The sequence below is a fragment of the Leuresthes tenuis genome, unplaced genomic scaffold (assembly GCF_036924035.1).
Source record: "Leuresthes tenuis unplaced genomic scaffold, fLeuTen1.0.hap1 SCAF_19, whole genome shotgun sequence".
In the NCBI taxonomy this organism is placed as follows: Eukaryota; Metazoa; Chordata; class Actinopteri; order Atheriniformes; family Atherinopsidae; genus Leuresthes; species Leuresthes tenuis.
In genome coordinates, this window is record NW_027325373.1 from 2,421,053 (window position 1) to 2,440,647 (window position 19,595).

At 41.9% G+C, this 19,595-nt stretch overlaps 1 protein-coding gene across 2 annotated transcripts; it reads left to right on the forward strand.

The window, feature by feature from the left end:
* The first annotated feature begins 489 nt into the window (after window positions 1–489).
* Window positions 490–18,288, forward strand: st8sia3 (ST8 alpha-N-acetyl-neuraminide alpha-2,8-sialyltransferase 3). 2 transcript variants are annotated; one of them, XM_072372387.1, is made up of 4 exons: window positions 490–1,295; window positions 8,278–8,397; window positions 10,235–10,792; window positions 12,948–18,288. In XM_072372387.1, the coding sequence occupies exons 1-4, from the start codon at window positions 1,042–1,044 to the stop codon at window positions 13,228–13,230; spliced, it is 1,215 nt and encodes a 404-aa protein (XP_072228488.1). In that variant the 5' UTR covers window positions 490–1,041; the 3' UTR covers window positions 13,231–18,288. The 2 variants fall into 2 exon arrangements, with proteins under 2 accessions (XP_072228488.1, XP_072228489.1); XM_072372388.1 differs by lacking the exon at window positions 490–1,295 and adding an exon at window positions 6,537–6,621.
* Window positions 18,289–19,595: the final 1,307 nt, after the last annotated feature.

Here is a 19,595-nt window from a genome sequence, read left to right on the forward strand (position 1 = left end):
TCACAGTCCAGCTTTAAATGACAAAAAAGCGGCTGAAAGACCCGAAGATTTCAGATTAAAGACACTTCTCATCAAGTCTGAGGATGTGGTTTCCACATGCAGTCCAAGGCTATTTATAACTGCATTCAAATAATCTGTGACCTCCAGTTGCCACGAGGACAGAGTTGCAAAAAAAAAATGCATCTATGAGAAATTAATTGCTTCCATTTAAAGTCTTTAACGACAATTTAACAGTTTATTATATTACATATGCCGACGTTTTCACTAGATATTTTAATAGGGGGGAAATCTCTGCTTTGATATGAGCTGAGAACAGACGCACTCTACATATTTGTCCCCAGACAGACACTTGACGTCCCACTGGCCGGCGGCCGGCGTGATGCGGCGGGTCTCCTCCCTCTCTGCGGCTCTGTGCCTCCGGTAGGACGCAGAGCTCCGCCTCGGATGCTGCTGCTGTTGTTTATCTGATTACTGCGATAGAGCTGCGTCTCCTTAAAGCGACACACCGGCTCCAGTAATTAGCCTGTAGAACCGGGCAGGGAGGAGGGGAGGAGACAGACTCCAAGGATGCAGATGAGGAGGGGGAGCAGCATCCATCTTCTCTCCACCGGATGCCGCGCGTCGCCTCCTCATTTCAACGCCTTGCCTCATGAAACCGGTTGAAATCTGACCCTTCATAAAAACCTGCACAACCCCCCTCCCGCGCTCTCCATCCTGGGACACACTGGACTGTCATTTTCCTGCGCAGATGAGCCTCTCTGTCACAGTGGTGTTAAAATCAGCAGCTAAAGCGCGTCCACCGGCTCTTCCCAGCTGCTCGACGAAACTTTGTGTCTTTCATGACCACAAGGCCTGTTAAAAGCGTCAATAAATCCACTGTGCGCGCGCTGATTCTCCCGTGCGGCCTTCTGCGTTTCTGCGCCCCCGTTTCTCCGCAGATGAAACCCGCTGTGAGATAACGGTACCTCCCTGCGACACCTACTTGCTCTTCCTTCCCGCATGGAGCTCTGAAGGCAGCGTCTCCGCCTCAATCTGCAGCCGATGAGGTGCCCCTGGGTGCTCGCGCTCCCCTCATCCTGGCCGCTCAGTGATCGTCTGATCCGGGGGGGCAGCTGCCCGCAGCGGGGCAGGATGGTGCGGATCGCCAGTGCGCTGGGACTCATCATATTCAGCGTGGCGCTGCTCATCCTGTCGCTCATCAGCTACGTGTCCATCAAGAAGGACTTCCTCCTCGGAACCCCCAGATACGGACCCAATGGTGGACCCAGGACTTACATGTTCCACACGGGTTTTCGGTGAGTCCAGGCCTGGCTGCACATCTGTGCGTTGCATTATCAGGTGTTTGGGTTTGATTTGTCTCATATTCCAGGAGCAGGTTGGCCTTAATGTGGCGGCCATAGATCAGGAACAAGCTGCTGTGTGCAGAACAGTAGAGGACCACCTCTGCTGGTGTTTGCTGGATGAAGCTGTCATAAAGTAGAAGACACCTGTGTCTCAGGAAGCTGTTTCCCTGCTGATCTAAGCCTGGTGGAGGCCTCTCAGCCTGCAGGCTTTTCAGTGGCTGGCTCAGACCTCACTAAAGATAATCTACTAATCATGCATGCACATGCTGAGGTGTGCTGTTGGTCGAATAGTGAAAAACCTGATCTGTGTCCTTTTGCTTAAAACTTCAACATGTGGTCAGGGAAAAGAAGCAGGGGGACCTCTGAGGACAAGGCAGTGAGAATCCAACCACATGTAAACGAGGCTGTGCTCTGGGTTTGTCACGGTGAAGTATGTTCAACTTTGACATACTTTATGAGTGGTTCTTTTGTTGTGTCTCGTGTAAAGTTGTGAGTCTCAAAACCTCCCAAGCTGTCAGCCTAAGACCCCATGATGGGAGTCTGTGCTAATATTAAATTGTTGCTGTGAGACGGAAGCAGCCAACGTGTTTCCAAAGAAACATATTTCCATGCAAAAAGAGAAGCTCGATGCCTCTGAAGTGTTTGTGTTTGAGGTGTAGAGCAGGACTTATTCTGAGTTTATTCCCATTCAGGTAATGGAAGGAAGAGGTTTCAAATAGCTAGTCTGAAAAGCTAACAAAATCTCACAGAAGTTGATGAAACCTTCACAAAATGTGATGTATTTTGTGGACACGAAGTTAAAGGCATGTAGGACGGCAGCAGAGCCCTGAATGGGACTGTTTCTTTACTCCCGCTTGACTTCCAACTTTACAGCCAGCTCCTGCTCTCAGACCCAGATCTCAATCCAATGCAGCCCTCTTGTGTGAATCAGCTAAAAATCCTGCTGATAAAAAGGCAGCAGCAACCTAAAAAAGGCACAGAAATATGCAAATAGAAAGTCTCAGCATCCACATATCTTATTTCTGACCTGGGCCTCTTTAAATCTCTTTAAATCAGGGCTAAAAACATATTTATTTCAGATGGCTTTTAATACCCAGTAGTATGGTGACTCTTTTATCTTATCTTATTCAATTTTGCTGTATTTTATTGCGTTTACTGTTATTTTATTGTTTTTTACTTATTCTTTTCTTTAGTTATTATCTGCTGTAAAGCACTTTGGTACCGAAATGGATTGCTGCAAAGGGCTGTAGAAATAAATTACATTAACATATTCTTATTATTTCCTGAAATGAATAATTACTTAGTTAGTTAGAAAGCGACGGGTCAAAACTTACCCGACACTAAGGTGTCATTCAGCTCTGCAGCTTCTACTTCTGAACTTTTTCCCCACATCACCAGCTCTGCCTGGTGGTAATAATGTTCTTCCACAGTCTAACACGGCTGCAGAGGATAGTTTGGCCGATGCTTTGACTGACCAGTTGAAATATCTCAGCAGCCTCACTTTAGATGGATATTTTCTCTCATGCTTCCACTTTGTTAATGACGAATTTGCAGGAAATGTGCAGCGTAATCCGACTAACTGCTTCCTGTCTCCTAATTCCAGGAGTGGATTTTCTTTCAAAGGACACAGCTTTGCTCAAATAAACTGATCTAAATGGTGCACATGCCAGAGTGCTCTGGAGTGAATGTATGTAAGGAACACAGGGCATCTGTCACTTAATCCCACAGCTGTGAAATAGTTGCAGTGTTTTGTGGAAGATTTGGGTTCTGGATCAAAGTTTGATGGCTGAATGTCTTTTTATTTTATTATAAATCCTTCAGGTTGTCCCACTTCTATGCAGACAGGAAGAAATCAGCCATGAAAACACTTGGATTATAAGTACAAACATGGAATCTGACTTGTTCTGTGTGCCAGTTCCACATTTTACACACTAAGTCAGTTTCCAGACTATGGATCATAGCGTATAAAGTGAAGTCTACCCTCATAAAACTGATTTTAAGTTCAGTTTATCCCTGAGAAAACATATTATTATTGAGAGCAAGTTCAACTAATTTAATCTGATTATGAATTTCATATCAGTACAACAAAACGCTAATTTCTCCTTCACCAAATATTTCTTTTCTACCTTTTAGTTTTTTCATTTGATGTGAAGCCACGCTTCCTGCATATGTTTTAGCATTCAAAGGGATGGATTGTTCACCTTTGACCCTCTGCAGGCTGTTAATGTGAAACATCTGTTTAGGATGACTGATAATAAAAACAGAAGTGGTGAGAATGACTGATTCTGCTGCTGAGCTACAAGCTGTTGCACAAAATGCTTGAGAACAGGGATTTTAGGTACCTTATCTGCAATAGAAACGCGCCATAAAAAGAAACACAGAACACTTATATATCAGTAACCTGCTTGTTTCTTTTGGCCAGTCAACTTGCAACTTATTGCTCTACTATGCGCTGAAAGTATTAACGTCCTTCGAGCTTTTCAGGCAGAAAGATGAAAGAGCGTCAGGTTTGTGTGGGACCCGTCCTGTAAATCTTTCCTGTCCGCCGTGTTGGGTCAGGTGTGGCGTACGATGCTAAAACGGCGTCTGTCTGATGGCGGTTCTGGAGGCCAGAGAGCCGTCCTTGGCCACTGTGATTTACAGCATGAGAGCCGCCTTCATTTTCCTCTCGCCTGTAATCCTTTTCCTTCTCCTCTCACTGTCACCACAGGCCAAGGTTACGCTCAGAGTGAGTTAGATGTGGAGGAGGGCATCATCTGGAGAAAGCACTCTGCTGGGGGACAGATCTATAGACGTTTCCCACTGCGTTTCTGTAGAGTAAGGCTTCATTTATTTTCAGGAAGCCTGTGGATGTTGAGGCCTTTTTTCCATGAAAAACTACAGGCCAGATCATAGTGGACAGTAGAAAGATTTTAGAGACTTCTCCTACAGTAAATCCTTATTCTTTAAGCTGAAAAACGAACTATAATGCAGCCACTTGCTCTGCAAGATATGACAAATGATCCTCCAACCTATCACATTTCAATTCAATTCAATTCAACTTTATTTATATAGCGCCAGATTACAACAATTGTCATCTCAAGGCACTTAAGTAATAAAGTCCAATTCAAGCCAATTGGAATTCAATTCATTGTAATTATAATCCAATTAATTCATATGGAGCCAATTCAAAAATAATATCCGAGCTAAGGAAACCAACAGATTGGACCGAAACTTGTCTTCAGTCCAATCTCCCGTCCTGAGCCTGAGGGACTGTGGAAAGGAACGACTCCCTTTAACAGGAAGAAACCTCTGGCAGAACCAGAACCAGGAAGAAACCTCTGGCAGAACCAGAACCAGGAAGAAACCTCTGGCAGAACCAGAACCAGGAAGAAACCTCTGGCAGAACCAGACTCAGGAAGAAACCTCTGGCAGAACCAGAACCAGGAAGAAACCTCTGGCAGAAACAGGAAGAAACCTCTGGCAGAACCAGAACCAGGAAGAAACCTCTGGCAGAACCAGGAAGAAACCTCTGGCAGAACCAGAACCAGGAAGAAACCTCTGGCAGAACCAGACTCAGGAAGAAACCTCTGGCAGAACCAGGAAGAAACCTCTGGCAGAACCAGAACCAGGAAGAAACCTCTGGCAGAACCAGACTCAGGAAGAAACCTCTGGCAGAACCAGGAAGAAACCTCTGGCAGAACCAGAACCAGGAAGAAACCTCTGATAGAACCAGAACCAGGAAGAAACCTCTGGCAGAACCAGAACCAGGAATAAACCTCTGGCAGAACCAGAACCAGGAAGGGTGGCCATCCGCCTGGACCAGCTGGGGTTTGAGAAGACAGAAAAGAGGGAAAAGAGGGGGGAAAAACACCATAACACCATTCAATGGATACCTGCTGGAACAGGGAAACACAAGTTAATAACCACAATAATGTCACATGGACATAAAATCATTTGAGAAATTAAACAGGGGGAAAAAGAGAGCAAAGTGAGGAAAGGTGTGACAGATGAGGTCCCCCAGCAGTCTAAGCCTGTAGCAGCAGAACTATGGGATGTTTCAGGGTCACCTGAGCCATCCCTAACTATAAGCTTTATCAGAAAGGAAAGTTTCAGCCTGATCTTAAAGGTAGAGAGGGTGTCTGCTTCCTGAAGCCAAACTGGCAGCTGGTTCCACAGAGAGGGGCCTGATAACTGAAGGCTCTGCCTCCCATTCTGCTTTTAGGGGCCTGATAACTGAAGGCTCTGCCTCCCATTCTGCTTTTAGGGGCCTGATAACTGAAGGCTCTGCCTCCCATTCTGCTTTTAGGGGCCTGATAACTGAAGGCTCTGCCTCCCATTCTGCTTTTAGGGGCCTGATAACTGAAGGCTCTGCCTCCCATTCTGCTTTTAGGGGCCTGATAACTGAAGGCTCTGCCTCCCATTCTGCTTTTAGGGGCCTGATAACTGAAGGCTCCGCCTCCCATTCTGCTTTTAGAAACTCTGGGAACCACAAGGAAACCTGCAGTTTGGGAGCGAATTTCAGTGCTCAACAGACTTTTTTTGCACAGTTAAATGCTTAAATAACAACACTGTCCAGCTTTTCCTTCAGCAAACAACAGCCCGACTGCTTATGAAGCAGTTATGCGCTGTTTAGTTTGACGTGTTGTTTATTTAGCAGACAGGAAGTAAGTCTGAACAGAACTTTCAGAATGAAATCAGGGTAAAGACAGGTTGTTTAAATGTATGAGCAGAGATTAACTCTGAGGAGAAAACTTTGATTCAGATGGAACAGTATTGTGCAAATGTCTCGAGCCATTCTGCAGTTAAAGATAATGACTAAAGACTCCTTTAAGAAATGATAAGAAAGCCTGCCTCAGTTATAAGTTATTAATTGCTATGTCTACCTTCACTCTAACTGGTGTAACTGGTGTAGCTCTATCAGTGTTTTCACACGTTTCAATTGATCGCTGCACCTGTTTCCTTTTTTCCTGGTAATAATTAAAGTATGAAGGGCAGCTGAAGACTTTTAGGGTAATGGTGTTTATAAGGACACAGTGTTAATGACTGACTGGCACAAAAGCCCTGAGCCAAAGCTGGTAAACTAAGCCTGTCTTTCATAATGGGAGGCCGGCATCACACGGCACCACTGGGGCTTTATTATATCACAATGTTTGATTTTTGAACTGCATGCCAAGTCTTCACAGATATTCCTCTGTCATTTTAAAGCGACTGGTGTGAAAATGAGTGAGTTATATCTGTTTTTGTTTGTTTCACCTCCCTGCTGCAGTGAGAGACCACCTCGCAAACCTGACCTGAGGTGAATACAGAGTGTTGATGCGTTCATTACAAATACAGGGGTGTGATGTGCTCCTCCCTTCCTCTGCTGTTACACTTCTTCATGTGTCCTTTCGCTGTCTGTCTATCCAGCCATCTTTTTTTCTCCTAGTAACAGCAGCTTTTTTTGCTTCGGCTCTTTTCGACTAAACTGAAACCTGCAGCAAACTGTTTGTGTCACAAAGTTAAGCCCAAGACACTGAATTTAGTCGACTTTAAAACAGCATGAAATAAAACAAATTCAGAATTTGTGCACAGATGGTCTTCTGATCTCATTTTGTGGAGGAGTAATTCTCTCAATATAATCTCATTATTTGGCTCAAGCTGGAAGTTGGAGCCATTTATTCCACATTTAAGTTTATGAAAAACCTCCATTTTGACAGGAATTATATACCTGTAAGTAAAGCCGTAACTTTTTAGATATTTTATTAAAGGTGAGAGATTCTGATACAAAGTGAGATTCCAAGTATTTCACGCTGATCCTGGTTCAGGTCAAACTGTACTTATTCAGTCTGTTGAGGACAGGCTGAGCACCACAGGTCTGAATGCTGTTTGCCACCTCTGGACCACCCCCGATGGCATCACCTCCACCAGCCTGGTTCATACAAGATGAACTTTAAGTCCTCTGCTGGGACCCTGACATTTTGAGGTTTTGTTAGCTAGCAGTTTTGTTAGCTAGCAGTTAGCTAGCAGAGTTTAGCGCTAGCTAAAATCCAGCAGAGACCATTTAGCATTTCTATTTCTGCACCTGCTCAGCAATCGAGACATATTCTGCGTTCTGATTCTTCTGAATCCTTTGCAGTTGTTGGATGGAGTAACTTGGGCCTCAGTACTAACCAGATTTACATAGTAAATGTTTCAGGTTTGGCTCTCTGGTTCGCTTTTATGACTCTCAGCTATAAAAGTCCAGGTGGAAGAGGGTCAAGCTTGAAATATTCAAATGTGATTTTTTTTCTTCCACTAAACTAGATGCATTTGCATTCAGTAGAAAGGCTTGAAGTGTGCATTTACACTGAGCTCATAGTGTGAATGAAGCTACTTTTCACCACAGCTGGCTTTTAAAGCAACGGAATGAATTTGCAAAATAGCTCTTTGAATTCTTGCATGTTTCTTTGAAGCATTTTAGCTTCGTGGAATGGCTGAAACTGCTGAAACCTTCTTAGCCTTTGTAATATGATTCCATATTACAACTTCTTAGTGTTAGTTATCATTAGCTTTGACCCAACATCAGGTCTGACACATCAAGAAATACAAGCAGATGATCAGACAGGTATCGATTTAACCAACAAAGGAGAAACTATTGTGTTTCTATGTCTCTGATAGTTTGACAGATGCTTCTTTTCTATATATTCTCTCGTCTCAAAATCATTTAAAGGGGCACAAAATAAATTGTGTGCAACAACTCTAACCACCAAATAAAGCCGTTTTAATAACTTAACTGCTGTTAACAACCTGTCTGACTGCTTATATTTGTCTCCGTGTTAAACCAAGTTTCTCTGATATTCAAAGCTAATGGAAGTTTTTGCATTTTCCACAAATCTATATTAAGAAGCGCTAAAATGCTTCTTAAAACTTTGAAGTGCAACTGAGGAGGCCGACCCACTGCGTTAACCTGCATGTCACTTCCTCCTCTGCTCAGCTCCCAGTTGGCGATGAAGTATCTGGATCCAGCTTTCACTCCTCTGACCAATGCGCTAAGCGAGGACCTGCAGAACTCCTCCAAATGGAGGTACAACAGCTCTGCTTTTGTACAGCTGAGGTATGCACTCACACACACACTCTGCTGCGGTGGTTTCCGATGGTCCTGAAAGTCCAACAGGCTTTTAGCACCTGCAGCGTTATTGTAGTTGTGAAAATGTTTTCTGTTTCTTGAGCAAAAAGCACTTACAAATGTCACAGTAACAGAAAATTACGCAGCATTTAGATGGAAATATGTCATTTACAGAGAAAGATTTGGGGTTTCGAAGCATTTTATTTGACTAACAAACTAACAGACTAACAAACAAACTGGTGGGAGATCATCAGCTGATTGTCTCTCAGAAAGTAAAAGTTACTGCAGCATTATTGCAGTAAAACAGCAGTTAAAAGAGACCAGAGTGCTTTAAATAAGAGCTTCAAATCCTCAAACTTAGTCTAAAATAAGTTTTTTCTTGGAGAAAATCTTGGAGATTAACTTTCAAGACCACTGAAACAAGCCTATCTTAAGTCCTTAAGTCACAAGTCAGTCAAAGCTAGTCCGAGTGCTGTCTCCAGTCCTTTAGAACAAGTCCAAGGCTGTGTTTGAATTGCCCTCTCATTGACTTACTCACCCACCTCATAGTGCTCACTGGTTCCTCACTGCTGACACATTTCAGACTCTACATCAGGGAAGTCCACAGCCGGTCCTGGAGGGCCGCTGTCCTGCAGGTTTTAGATGTTTCCTGCTTCAGATCAGGGCATCATCAGCAGATTTCTGCAGAACTTAATCTTTTGAAGAGCTCCATTTAATCTGAATCAGGTGTGTTGAAGCAGGGAAACATCTAAAACCTGCAGGACAGCGGCAGAGGTGAGGTGGAGGTGCTTCAAAATGATGCTTCAGGTATTAAAATGGACGTTTTGCATGAACAAAGGCAGACTGGATACATGCACACCTTTTCTGAAGGGATGCACAGCACCAGGCTGCTGTTTTTGTTGAGAAGATGTTATTAAAATGCACCTCTCTGATCTCTCTCTGTATTTCATCAGTTCATGTCCATGCTTTCAAGTCCAAAGTCAAATAAAAGTATCAGAAATGTTTTAAAATGCTTCTTTAAAATCACAGAAGGTGGTTTAAAGGACTTTAAAAGTAAAAACACAAAACAGCAACAATAGAAGCGAATAAGTGAATCAACACAAAGAATCTGCACCCATTAGATCAGGATTAAATACAACATGACTGTCTGTTTTTATCCCTTTTTCTGCTCCGACTGAAGGACTTAAATGCTGGAATGAACTAGATTAATTGTGTTTGTGTTTACTACCCATCAGATTTTGCCTTTAATCTGCTCTTTCATCACTTCTACTTCAACATTTATAACTGTGGAATATAATGAGCTTAAATGGATTCATCAGCAGCATTAAAGCAACATATTTAGGAAGTTCATCTTTAGCATAACAAGCTAAATGAAACTTCACTGTTAGTTCATTTCAGTGTACACTTACATAAGGATCAATCACCAAAACACAGCTCACGGTTCATCTTAAGAACAAGCTAAAACGGACCTCTTGAAGCTGGGATCTGATTACAGAGATTATCCTCAGTTTTTGTAGGGTGGGCACAGGAAATGGGACACTTCTTACTACAGCTTTTACACTAAGAAGTGTCTCTTTTGTCCAAAAGCCCCTCAAATACAGCTATGAAGAGTCCTGTGTTTCACTCTTCTTGTGTTTTATAAAGTAGTTTCTATGATTTTATGGAGGTGCAGGTTTTTTTTGGTCTTCTTGTGTAAAACTGCTCAATATAAAAAGGTTAATTTTATTTCACCATCTGCAACAGTTCAAAGCAATTTACTGCAGATATTCTGAAGTTATTGTTTCTTTCATGCACAGCAGAGTAAACTTACAGTCATGTCTTGCAGGAATGAGATATCTCAATACATCGACATACCCCACAACTTCACGTTGACTCGAAACTCAGTCCGAGTCGGACAGCTGATGCACTACGACTACTCCAGCCATAAGTACGTCTACTCCATTGGCGAGAACTTCCGCTCGCTCCTCCCGGACGTCTCCCCAATCCTCCACAAGCACTACAACGTCTGCGCTGTGGTGGGCAACAGCGGCATCCTCACCGGCTCGCGCTGCGGGGCAGAGATTGAGAAATTTGACTTCGTCTTCCGCTGCAACTTTGCGCCGACGGAGATCTTCAAGAAGGACGTCGGGCGCCGGACCAACATGACAACGTTTAACCCCAGTATCCTGGAGAAATATTATAATAATTTACTGACAGTTCAGGACAGGAACAACTTCTTCCTGAGCCTTAAAAAGCTGGATGGAGCCATCCTTTGGATCCCAGCGTTCTTCTTCCACACGTCGGCCACAGTGACACGAACGCTTGTGGACTTCTTTGTGGAACATCGAGGGCAACTGAAGGTCCAGCTGGCTTGGCCCGGGAACATCATGCAATATATCAACAAGTAAGAAACACCACATTACTACAGTGCTTCCATGATATACTTCATCAGGCAGAATCAGATCCATCCATCTGCTATGCCTGCTTAAAGGGGAACTCCGGTGTTTTTAAACCTTATTTCTGGCATGAAATACGTTCATCTACTCACAGAGAACAGTTTGGTGAAAGTCGGCGTCCTTCAGAAGATATTTAGATAACTGGAGATCCATATAACGGAGTGAACGGGGCTTAGAGGATGCAGCCTCTAAATAAGGCATTATCTGTCTTTATTTCACCAATACTTTAAGAAGAATGAATGAATGAACGTGTGCTATAGCTCTGTTAGCTCATAGCTGCTGTGTTGTTGTTATTGGAGGCTATCGGGGGGCTTATAGAGGGCTTTCTACACACTTGTCTACTGGGATGATGTCACCGACACGCCCCCCTGCAGCACAGTTTATTCACTCCGTGCTCTGTGACAGTCGGCTAACTTCACACAGAGTTTGCTGCTGATAGTTTTGTGCAACATGGCAGGATATTTATCAGATTTTGACGATGTGAACGACAACTTTGAGTAAAATGGACGTTCTTACCGGAGTGAATGAGCTGTGCTGCAGGGGCGGGCGTTGATGACATCATCCCAGTAGACGAGTGTGTAGAAAGCCCTCCGATAGCCGCCAATAACAACAACAAAGCAGCTATGAGCTAACAGAGCTATAGCACACGTTCATTCATTCATTCTTCTTAAAGTATAGTCTATCACAGAGAATCAGATGTTCAAAAATAAGGCTGTTTTGTCCACTTTTTGAAACATTTTGTGGCACTTTCACCCAATCGGTTTCCAACTAATTTCCCAGATGAACACCAGAGATCTTTGGGATAATGTCCCTGAGCGTTTTGTTACCACAGAACAAATAAAAAAAGAAAATCTGCGTCTCCTCCATCGTCCTGCCGGCGCACATCATGCACATGTGCAGCTCAGAGAGGTCGATTACGCTGTAGAAACATATTCTAAATATGTGAGAAGGACCAGAGCTGTCATGGTGGATTGCATCTTATAGTTAGTGATAGTAAGTGACTGTAAGCAGTGAGGAACTCTGTCAGATCTGATGAAGCACCTAAAGGCCGAGCTTAGCTCCGCTAAAAAGGTGATTCTGCAAATGATTGGACTCCCTTCACCGCTGGAGACAGTGCTCAGCCCTTTCCCTCCATGTATCTCTATCCTGTTTGTAGTAATTTGTGAAAACGAACATGTGCTTGTATTGTGTTGAGCTTTGCTTTGTGTTTACGGCAAAGAGGAGATTTAAGCTCCAAAGCCGGATTATAAGGAAACAGCTATATATTGAGGGGAATAGCTGTAACTGTGTGTATGGAGAGGGATTTAAGTCTGGTGCTTAGTGTTGTAGCAGCAGAGCAGGCTGCTCACTCAGTGGCATAATCTTTACCAATCCTGTTAAATCTACCTGCCCTGGAAGAATTACCACTTTTAGGCAGCTCAGAGGGCTTTCAGCACATCGAGGACTCTGAGACACTTTTGTTGAGGTTTGGAGAGTCTTCCCCTCTGTGATAATGCAGAGCAGCTCTGCATGATGGGAGCAGCAGCAAAGGGCAAAGAAACAACAGTGAGCTATATCTCCTTTACTGAAATCTATCTTTAAATGAGCATGTGAATAATCAGCAGATATTTCCTTTTAAACTCAAATCTTAAACTCAAATTTTCCCCATTTATTACTGATATTTATCAGTTTGATGCATCTCCTCTGACTTAAACCAAAGCTATAAGAGGATTTTGTCAAAAACACTACTATGCTATTTAATTCTTCTTTCTTTTCTATTATATTTCCTTTTCTTGCTTTTAAATTTCAGTCAATGTTTAGATCAAAGTCTCATGAAAGCTGATTTCTTAAATGTCATCGAGGTGAGAAACTTGAGGATTTCAGGAAGTTATTTTCTCCACATAGATTTTTTTGGCATCTGCCACAATTCAATTTATCGTTATTTAGGCTAATTTATGTCATTTTTAAAAGTTAAAGGTTAATTAAGTGCAGAAAAATCAGTGAGTCTACATGTAAGTTAAAAAAAAAGCAATTAAAGCCACAAATCATTAGTCTAAGTCACAGAACCACCTCTGTTAAAAAGGATATTTGCAGACTAAGTGTCTTTTTACTTGTATTTGACAGCTACTGGAAAACCAAGCAGCTGTCGCCGAAGCGCCTCAGCACCGGCATCCTGATGTACACGCTGGCGTCCTCCATGTGCGACCAGATTCACCTGTACGGCTTCTGGCCCTTCGGCTGGGACCCCAACACGGGTAAGGAGCTGCCGTATCACTACTATGACAAGAAGGGCACCAAGTTCACCACCAAGTGGCAGGAGTCCCATCAGCTGCCTGCCGAGTTCAAACTCCTCTACAAGATGCACACAGAGGGAGTGCTGAAGCTCAGCCTCTCCCACTGTGCTTAGGGGCTGCTGCAGATCCAGGCTGCTGCCCAGCGCTTCCAGAGTTACCCAAAGGGTGAGACACGGAGGGTTCTGGGCCGAGAAGCCAGGAGGACGTTCGTTTTCTACTTCGCAAAAGACTTTCGGGCAACTTTGGTCTTCGAAAGTATATCAAAACATGTTGCTTTGGTCTCTTCACGTGACAAATCAGCAAATTCACCATTTAGAAACAAGGCCAAAAAGGCGGATCGATGCCGTTTTGGTCTCAACTTCTATGAAAGCACAGGTTTCTGGTACATTCATTCACGTTCGACAGCCACGCCTCCATCAGGGGACAAACGTTTCCCCACAACGTGGTTGCTATGGTTACTATGGTTACTAGATGACCTGACCAAAAGACATATCAGAATACAACATGTCCACCGATAGCTTTTCATCTTTTATAACTGGTAGGACGTGTCCAGGTGAGTTTCAGTAGCTGTCTTCCGCCCTGTTAGGAATAAAGTTAGGAATTACTTAATCGGGTTATTGGGTTAGATTTCATGTAGCCTCTAAAATCTGTAGTCATGGCAAGAGGAGCAGTCAGAGTTCAGCCTCTTCAGAAACGTGTCATATTGAATTATTTTTGAGATGGTCACGTGACCAAACTGTCTTGACATCTGCATTGCTGTGTAAAAGTCTTGGTCCCCTCCTCTTTTCTTTATATTTTGCTTCCAAGCAGCCACAGAGCCTTCAGAAGTTCTTTAAAAGTTTCTTTTTTTTGTACATTTGCACCTTTTTTACTCATTTGTGGTCCAGTCCTTGTACCTGACTTTCAGAGAAGTGGTTTTTTTTATTTGTTATGTATCATTCAAGCATAAAACAAGGCTCCCAACTCAAGGAATAAACCACTCAACAACCAACTTCGCTAAGAACCGTGTTTCCCGGGTAATATATGAAGAAATGAGGGGAGACTCAGTACTTCTGCACAGTCATATATGAGCATGTTACATCAGTGCTCTTCCAGCTTGCCTCACTATGATCTCGCTGACATTCTTGTAAAGTTTTGTGTCTTTTTTGACAATTATTGACGGTTATTGTGTTCATCGGATCAAAACCCGACCTTTGATGCGTTTGAACACGTTTTTCTGAGTGAAATCATGTTGAATCGAGCCTCATAAAACTGGACGAGCACCCCTGGATGATTCAGTTGGGGTTCAAACCACTTCTGCATGTTTACGCTTAACGAGCCTCAAACGAGCTGCGGTTTGAGTCGGCGCATAATCCAAAGTTTGATCTCTTGCATCTTTTATAAAAAAAATAAAGCATGAATGTACATTTATGCAGCCGAATTTCAAAATAAAGCTGCTTTCATTCGCTTTTTTTCCTTTGTCAGATGGATAAAATCAGACAATTAGGACCACGTGCCAATTTCAAGCGTTTTAAGTCTTTTAGATTTAAGAACTGCAGCGTCGTCTGACAAAATCACCATTCAGGTCATTAAAGACAACATCTGTGCAGTGAATTCAACCTTACTTACATGTAGGATGAGGTGAACAGATGAGAAAAGGTTAGAAGCTGCTTGTTTTCTCAAAAGTGACGCATTATTGAACCATTGGCACTGTTTAAAAAGCTTAAAGTGATCAATACTCACCTGATCAAGCTGAAGAAAACAGCACGAAGGCTTCTGAACAGAAAGAAACCGTCTCTGGAAAAACTGTGAAATTATATCAGAGCTACTGGAGAGGTTCAGCCAGCCCACAGCAGCAGGATGGTGAAGGGTTAGTTTCGGACTCACCGCCCTTATGGTGTGTTTCCGTAAGTTACCGGTTATCAAAAGCTGGGCATCGGTTGTGAAATTTAATGCAGTAAATGCAAATATGATGAATTGATCCCAGAGGAAAATAGTTTGGCCTAATAACTATAATTTGGCAACAGATGCTGGAAAACAATGCATTTTGATCAGCTGGAACAAGCTGGAAATGTGTAACTCGTAGCAATACATGTGTACCGTTAATTACTGTGTTTTAACATGTTTTATAATCATAATGTCATTGAACTATTGTACTTGGAGACCTGCATTGTTTTCAGAAACATGCCGACCATGTAATGTTCACACAGAGCAGTGCACGGCGTTCAGTGGAGCAACGAGGCTGAGGAGAGGGCTCCTTATCCACAATAACCACTAATAATAAGCTATTAGCTGCTGCAAAATGAAAATATAGATGAATAAACCTTCCCAAATTATTTCTCTGACACTTACATTTGGCTCATATGAAGTTCAGGCTCTGAGAGTTGGAACTGATCCCTCTTTGTGGCTCAGTTTCTGCAGTTCAGCGTTGAACTGGACCAGGAACACAGTCCAATGAAAAGTGTTTTCTGCACATAAACAGTCTTCAGCTAATCCTCGCTTACCCTCAAATATAGTGAATCAACTGGGCTGTTACGTCCTCTGAGGCTGGAGGTAGATGCATGCTCCCCTTTACAGCTAACAACAGAGCGTCTCCAAGCAAAGCGTTGGTCTGGCATGCTGGATGCCAGCAGGCAGGCCTCAGAGGAAGATAAGCAGAGGTGGAGTGAACTTAAAGAGTGACGCACTTTTGAAAGTAAAATTAGGAACTTTCAAACGAATGGGAATTTAAAAAAAGGCCTGGATTGTGTGTTTTGGGGGAGTTTTCTTTCACAAAGAGGTGCGGTTTTGGACACTTTAGCTAGATTTTGCTCCAGTGGATGTATCCTGAGACTAGACTCGGTCAAGTTGTAACCATAGCGATACTCCCACGTCACCATTTTGACTGTTACTTTGTCTGCTTTGTGTCGATGAAGCTGCAACAAATAAGGATGTCAAACCTTTCAAAATGTTTCCTTTGTAAGTAACAACTTGTCTTTATGAAGACTTTAGGGCTGTTTACGTGATTATATTGCTTTAATGAAATCTATCTAACATTTGCACTACGCAGGTTCTCTCAGACCTCATAAAGGCCAGAGTTTAGCTATCAGTGAAACATCCAACCTTCAATATATAATATATACAATATAAGCACCAACAGCATCAGCGTGGCACACAATGGTCAAGTTGCCAAATTTTTGCTAGCAGTACACATCCAGTTGTCCACAATTGCACTGGAGGTCACCAGAATACCTGTAAAGCTTGGGGCTGAATCTTACCGGTGATACTAAACACTGGTTACAGTTTTCTCATGCTTTGACCCTTATGACATCATGCTGAGGTGTGCACAGAACATTTCACGGATGTAGCAAACCAGTGTAACACTGACTATATAGTAAGCATCGCAGATGTGTCTCAGTGCACTTAAAATCTTTTATAAGCGGTAAAGTTTCAACAGATTAACAAATTAACTAATTAATAAGATTGAAAATAGGTCTCATTAACCATGAATATGTCCACTTAATTCATACAGTTAACCACAATAATCACTTAGCAGCCATACAAGATTGCTAATGCTAGCTAGCCAGTGGCGTAGGCGATTTTGGGCGGCCATTTTTGTGGCAGTAATCCCTTATTCCACCTATTTTTGTGTGTTTGAAATGACGCTGATATGAATGTTAGGTTCAAAGCCCCGTTGGCTTTTATATGTTTCTGATATGAAGAGATTATGGGAGTGTGGAGGGAGTTTTAAAGGGTTTTAACATGTTAGCGTTAGCTTTAACACAGGAGCAACAGGAAAAGACTGTTGATTTTTAATATTTGATCAGTATTTACTGGTTTGAAAGAAATAATTATTCCTGAGATATCTCTCACAGTTTCTGCCAAATTGAATTTTAAAAAGAAAAAAATCCTGTGGAAATCGGGTGCTTTACTGTTAAAATATTGTAAATTCCTCACAAAGGAACAAGGCTGATGACAGCAGACTGGTTATAAAGGTTATAAATGTACAAGGGGACACCGAGAACAGCTGAACTCCTGCACAATGTGCATGTGCTGCACCTCCGTTCATCACCTGACCTCCACACCCTTACTTTGTGCCTCACAGCAGGCGGAACGCTCCACCTCCTGCTGGATGTTGGCACTCGACTGACTCCATGAAATTCAAAACCCAGAGAATGCAGCGAGGTGGGAATCTACAGTTAATGAAAAAGACTCGTTTTAAACAAGAACTGTGACCCAGAAGTAGATGTGAATGTGATTTTTGTGATAAGAAACAAGCAAATAGGAAAAAAACACAACTCTAATACATCCAGATTGGTTCAAAAGTGAAGGCAGCATAAACTCAAGGCTCTTTATCCTAGTTTCGATAACCCTTAAATTAAACTATATTTGTTGTATTGGATCATATTCCAGCCCCTCTTCCCATCATTCACCAGTTAAAAGTGGTCAAAATGATTTTGAATGAAGTCAGACGGTTAATTTTGGAGTTTTCTTGGAGCTCCACAGCTTTTATGCATCTGCAGACTCAGGTTTTTATGAATGGGTGCAAACTGTGTAAAGCTACTTTGTACATTGTTGCTTCTTGGTGTGTTTTGTGCTGTTAATGTTTTGCAGATGCATCGTTTGTAATGAATCAGTCTCCTTTTTTGTTTCTTCCATCAGCTCTTTAAAACTGTGTGATCGATCTGATGTGGAACTCTATCCTACAAGAGAGAAATTCACCCAGAAGCACATGTCGTTTTTAGCCATATTGAATGTGGGGGATCATTTTAACACGAGTTTCCATGTGCTGCAGTGTGAAAGAGAGACGAGAGAAACTCGGATTATTTTTGTAAAGCGCAGCTGAGGTTCAGCCTCTTGTATTCATGTCTTTTGTCTCCTTTAAACGTCTCGTTTTCTCTCAGAATGTTTTTCTCCAGCACATTATCAGCAGATTTGGATGAGACGGTGTTTGATTTTGTCATCTGTTGGTATTTTTTGCCTTTGTAACATAAAGAAACAGTAAGAATGAGGTCATATTTCTCCAGAATGTATTTATTTTTTGGCATTTTGGATGAAACTAAAGTGGAATTCATCCATATCATGTCTTTAGAGATCACTCTGTATATACTAGAACTAAAAATAGATGTCATTAAGAATATACTGTAGATTAACAAATATGTTTTATTCATCAGATACTTGAAATTAAATATATCTACTCTGTATTTGTTTAATTATTCAGTCATTAAATAAACTCAGTTATTGATTTGTCAAAATAAATTGTGTTGTTATCTAACTTATATTCTAAAGAATAAAGAAGCTCAAGTACAACAGAATCCTCCTGCTGGATGGATGAAGAAGCATTTCTGAAGTATTTTGGTGACCATAAAGCCGCAGTATAAACACTGTAATTCCAGTTTATCGCTCAGAAGGATTTGAATAAATTTGTGTTATCCTTTTAATAGCAAAGAATGAAACGTCTTTCATCTGCTGCATCATTACTGTAACATTTGTATATAGCTTGTAAGATAAGGAAAAATATATGTTTAGTAAAGCAAAACTGCAGAAGAACATCAGAAAAGGTTTTAATTAGTTAATTAATTAGTTGATTAATAAGCCAAGACATCAATCCACATGAGATGTTTATTCTTCTTGGTATGAAGAAGCCGAACCATAACAGACCATCGTTTAAATCACATTATGAAGGTCACTTTGCATGTATTTATTTGGAGTTTCTGTTGTGCAAGGTGCTATACGGCGGTGACCAGCAGAGGCAGCGTGGGGCCAAAAGTATTTACAACTTCCTTGATTCAGTGGCTTCATATATTATCAATAATACCATCTTAACATAAACCAAATAATATACTAAAAAACCTTTATTATCTCCAGTTTTGTTGTTTACAGCCTGCAAAAAAAGTTCTGTACGGTCCTAGTTCGCAAGTGGCGCCCCCTAATGGATCCTCCGGTTAATACGCCTAACTATTACTATTAAATGTGTGAACTATTACAGTGATAAAGTTAAGAATAAAGTATATTATTGGCCATACAAACGCTCTCCATCGACAGTTTACTTTGACTTTATCTCATTGCGCCTTCGTTCGGTTAATTTATTATATTTCTTCGTCTTAATTTACAGTTTGATTCGTGGTAAAAGGCACGTGTTAAAGCATGTAATAAGTATGTTTTCATAGATATATCTCACACTGATGGTCAATTGTTGATGGAAGTTTTCAGATTTTGGAACAAAAACACTCTTATACACATATACACTTATATACTCACTTTATAAAATCCAAATAAACCACATTAATCCCTCTCGGCCTCACCTTAAAACCTGTTACAGCTGTGAGGTGGATTGATCTGCGAAGGCAAAGCCCCCCGCTGCTTTGCCTTTGTTCATTCAATGTTGCCTCGGTCAGAACCTTTTAGGGCTGCTACTTTTGGGCAGAAAATGTGTTCACATCAGCCAATGACAATGCACCTGTGTGAAGACCAAAAAAACATGGTAACCAGTTTAATCTGCTGTCTCCTCTCTGCTCGC

Coding starts and splice junctions, on each gene's coding strand:
- st8sia3 (XM_072372387.1), top strand. CDS start 1,042: ATGAGGTGCCCCTGGGTGCTCGCGCTCCCCTCATCCTGGCCGCTCAGT. Junction 1,296..8,277: donor ATGTTCCACACGGGTTTTCG/GTGAGTCCAGGC, acceptor TCCTCTGCTCAG/CTCCCAGTTGGCGATGAAGT. Junction 8,398..10,234: donor TCTGCTTTTGTACAGCTGAG/GTATGCACTCAC, acceptor CATGTCTTGCAG/GAATGAGATATCTCAATACA.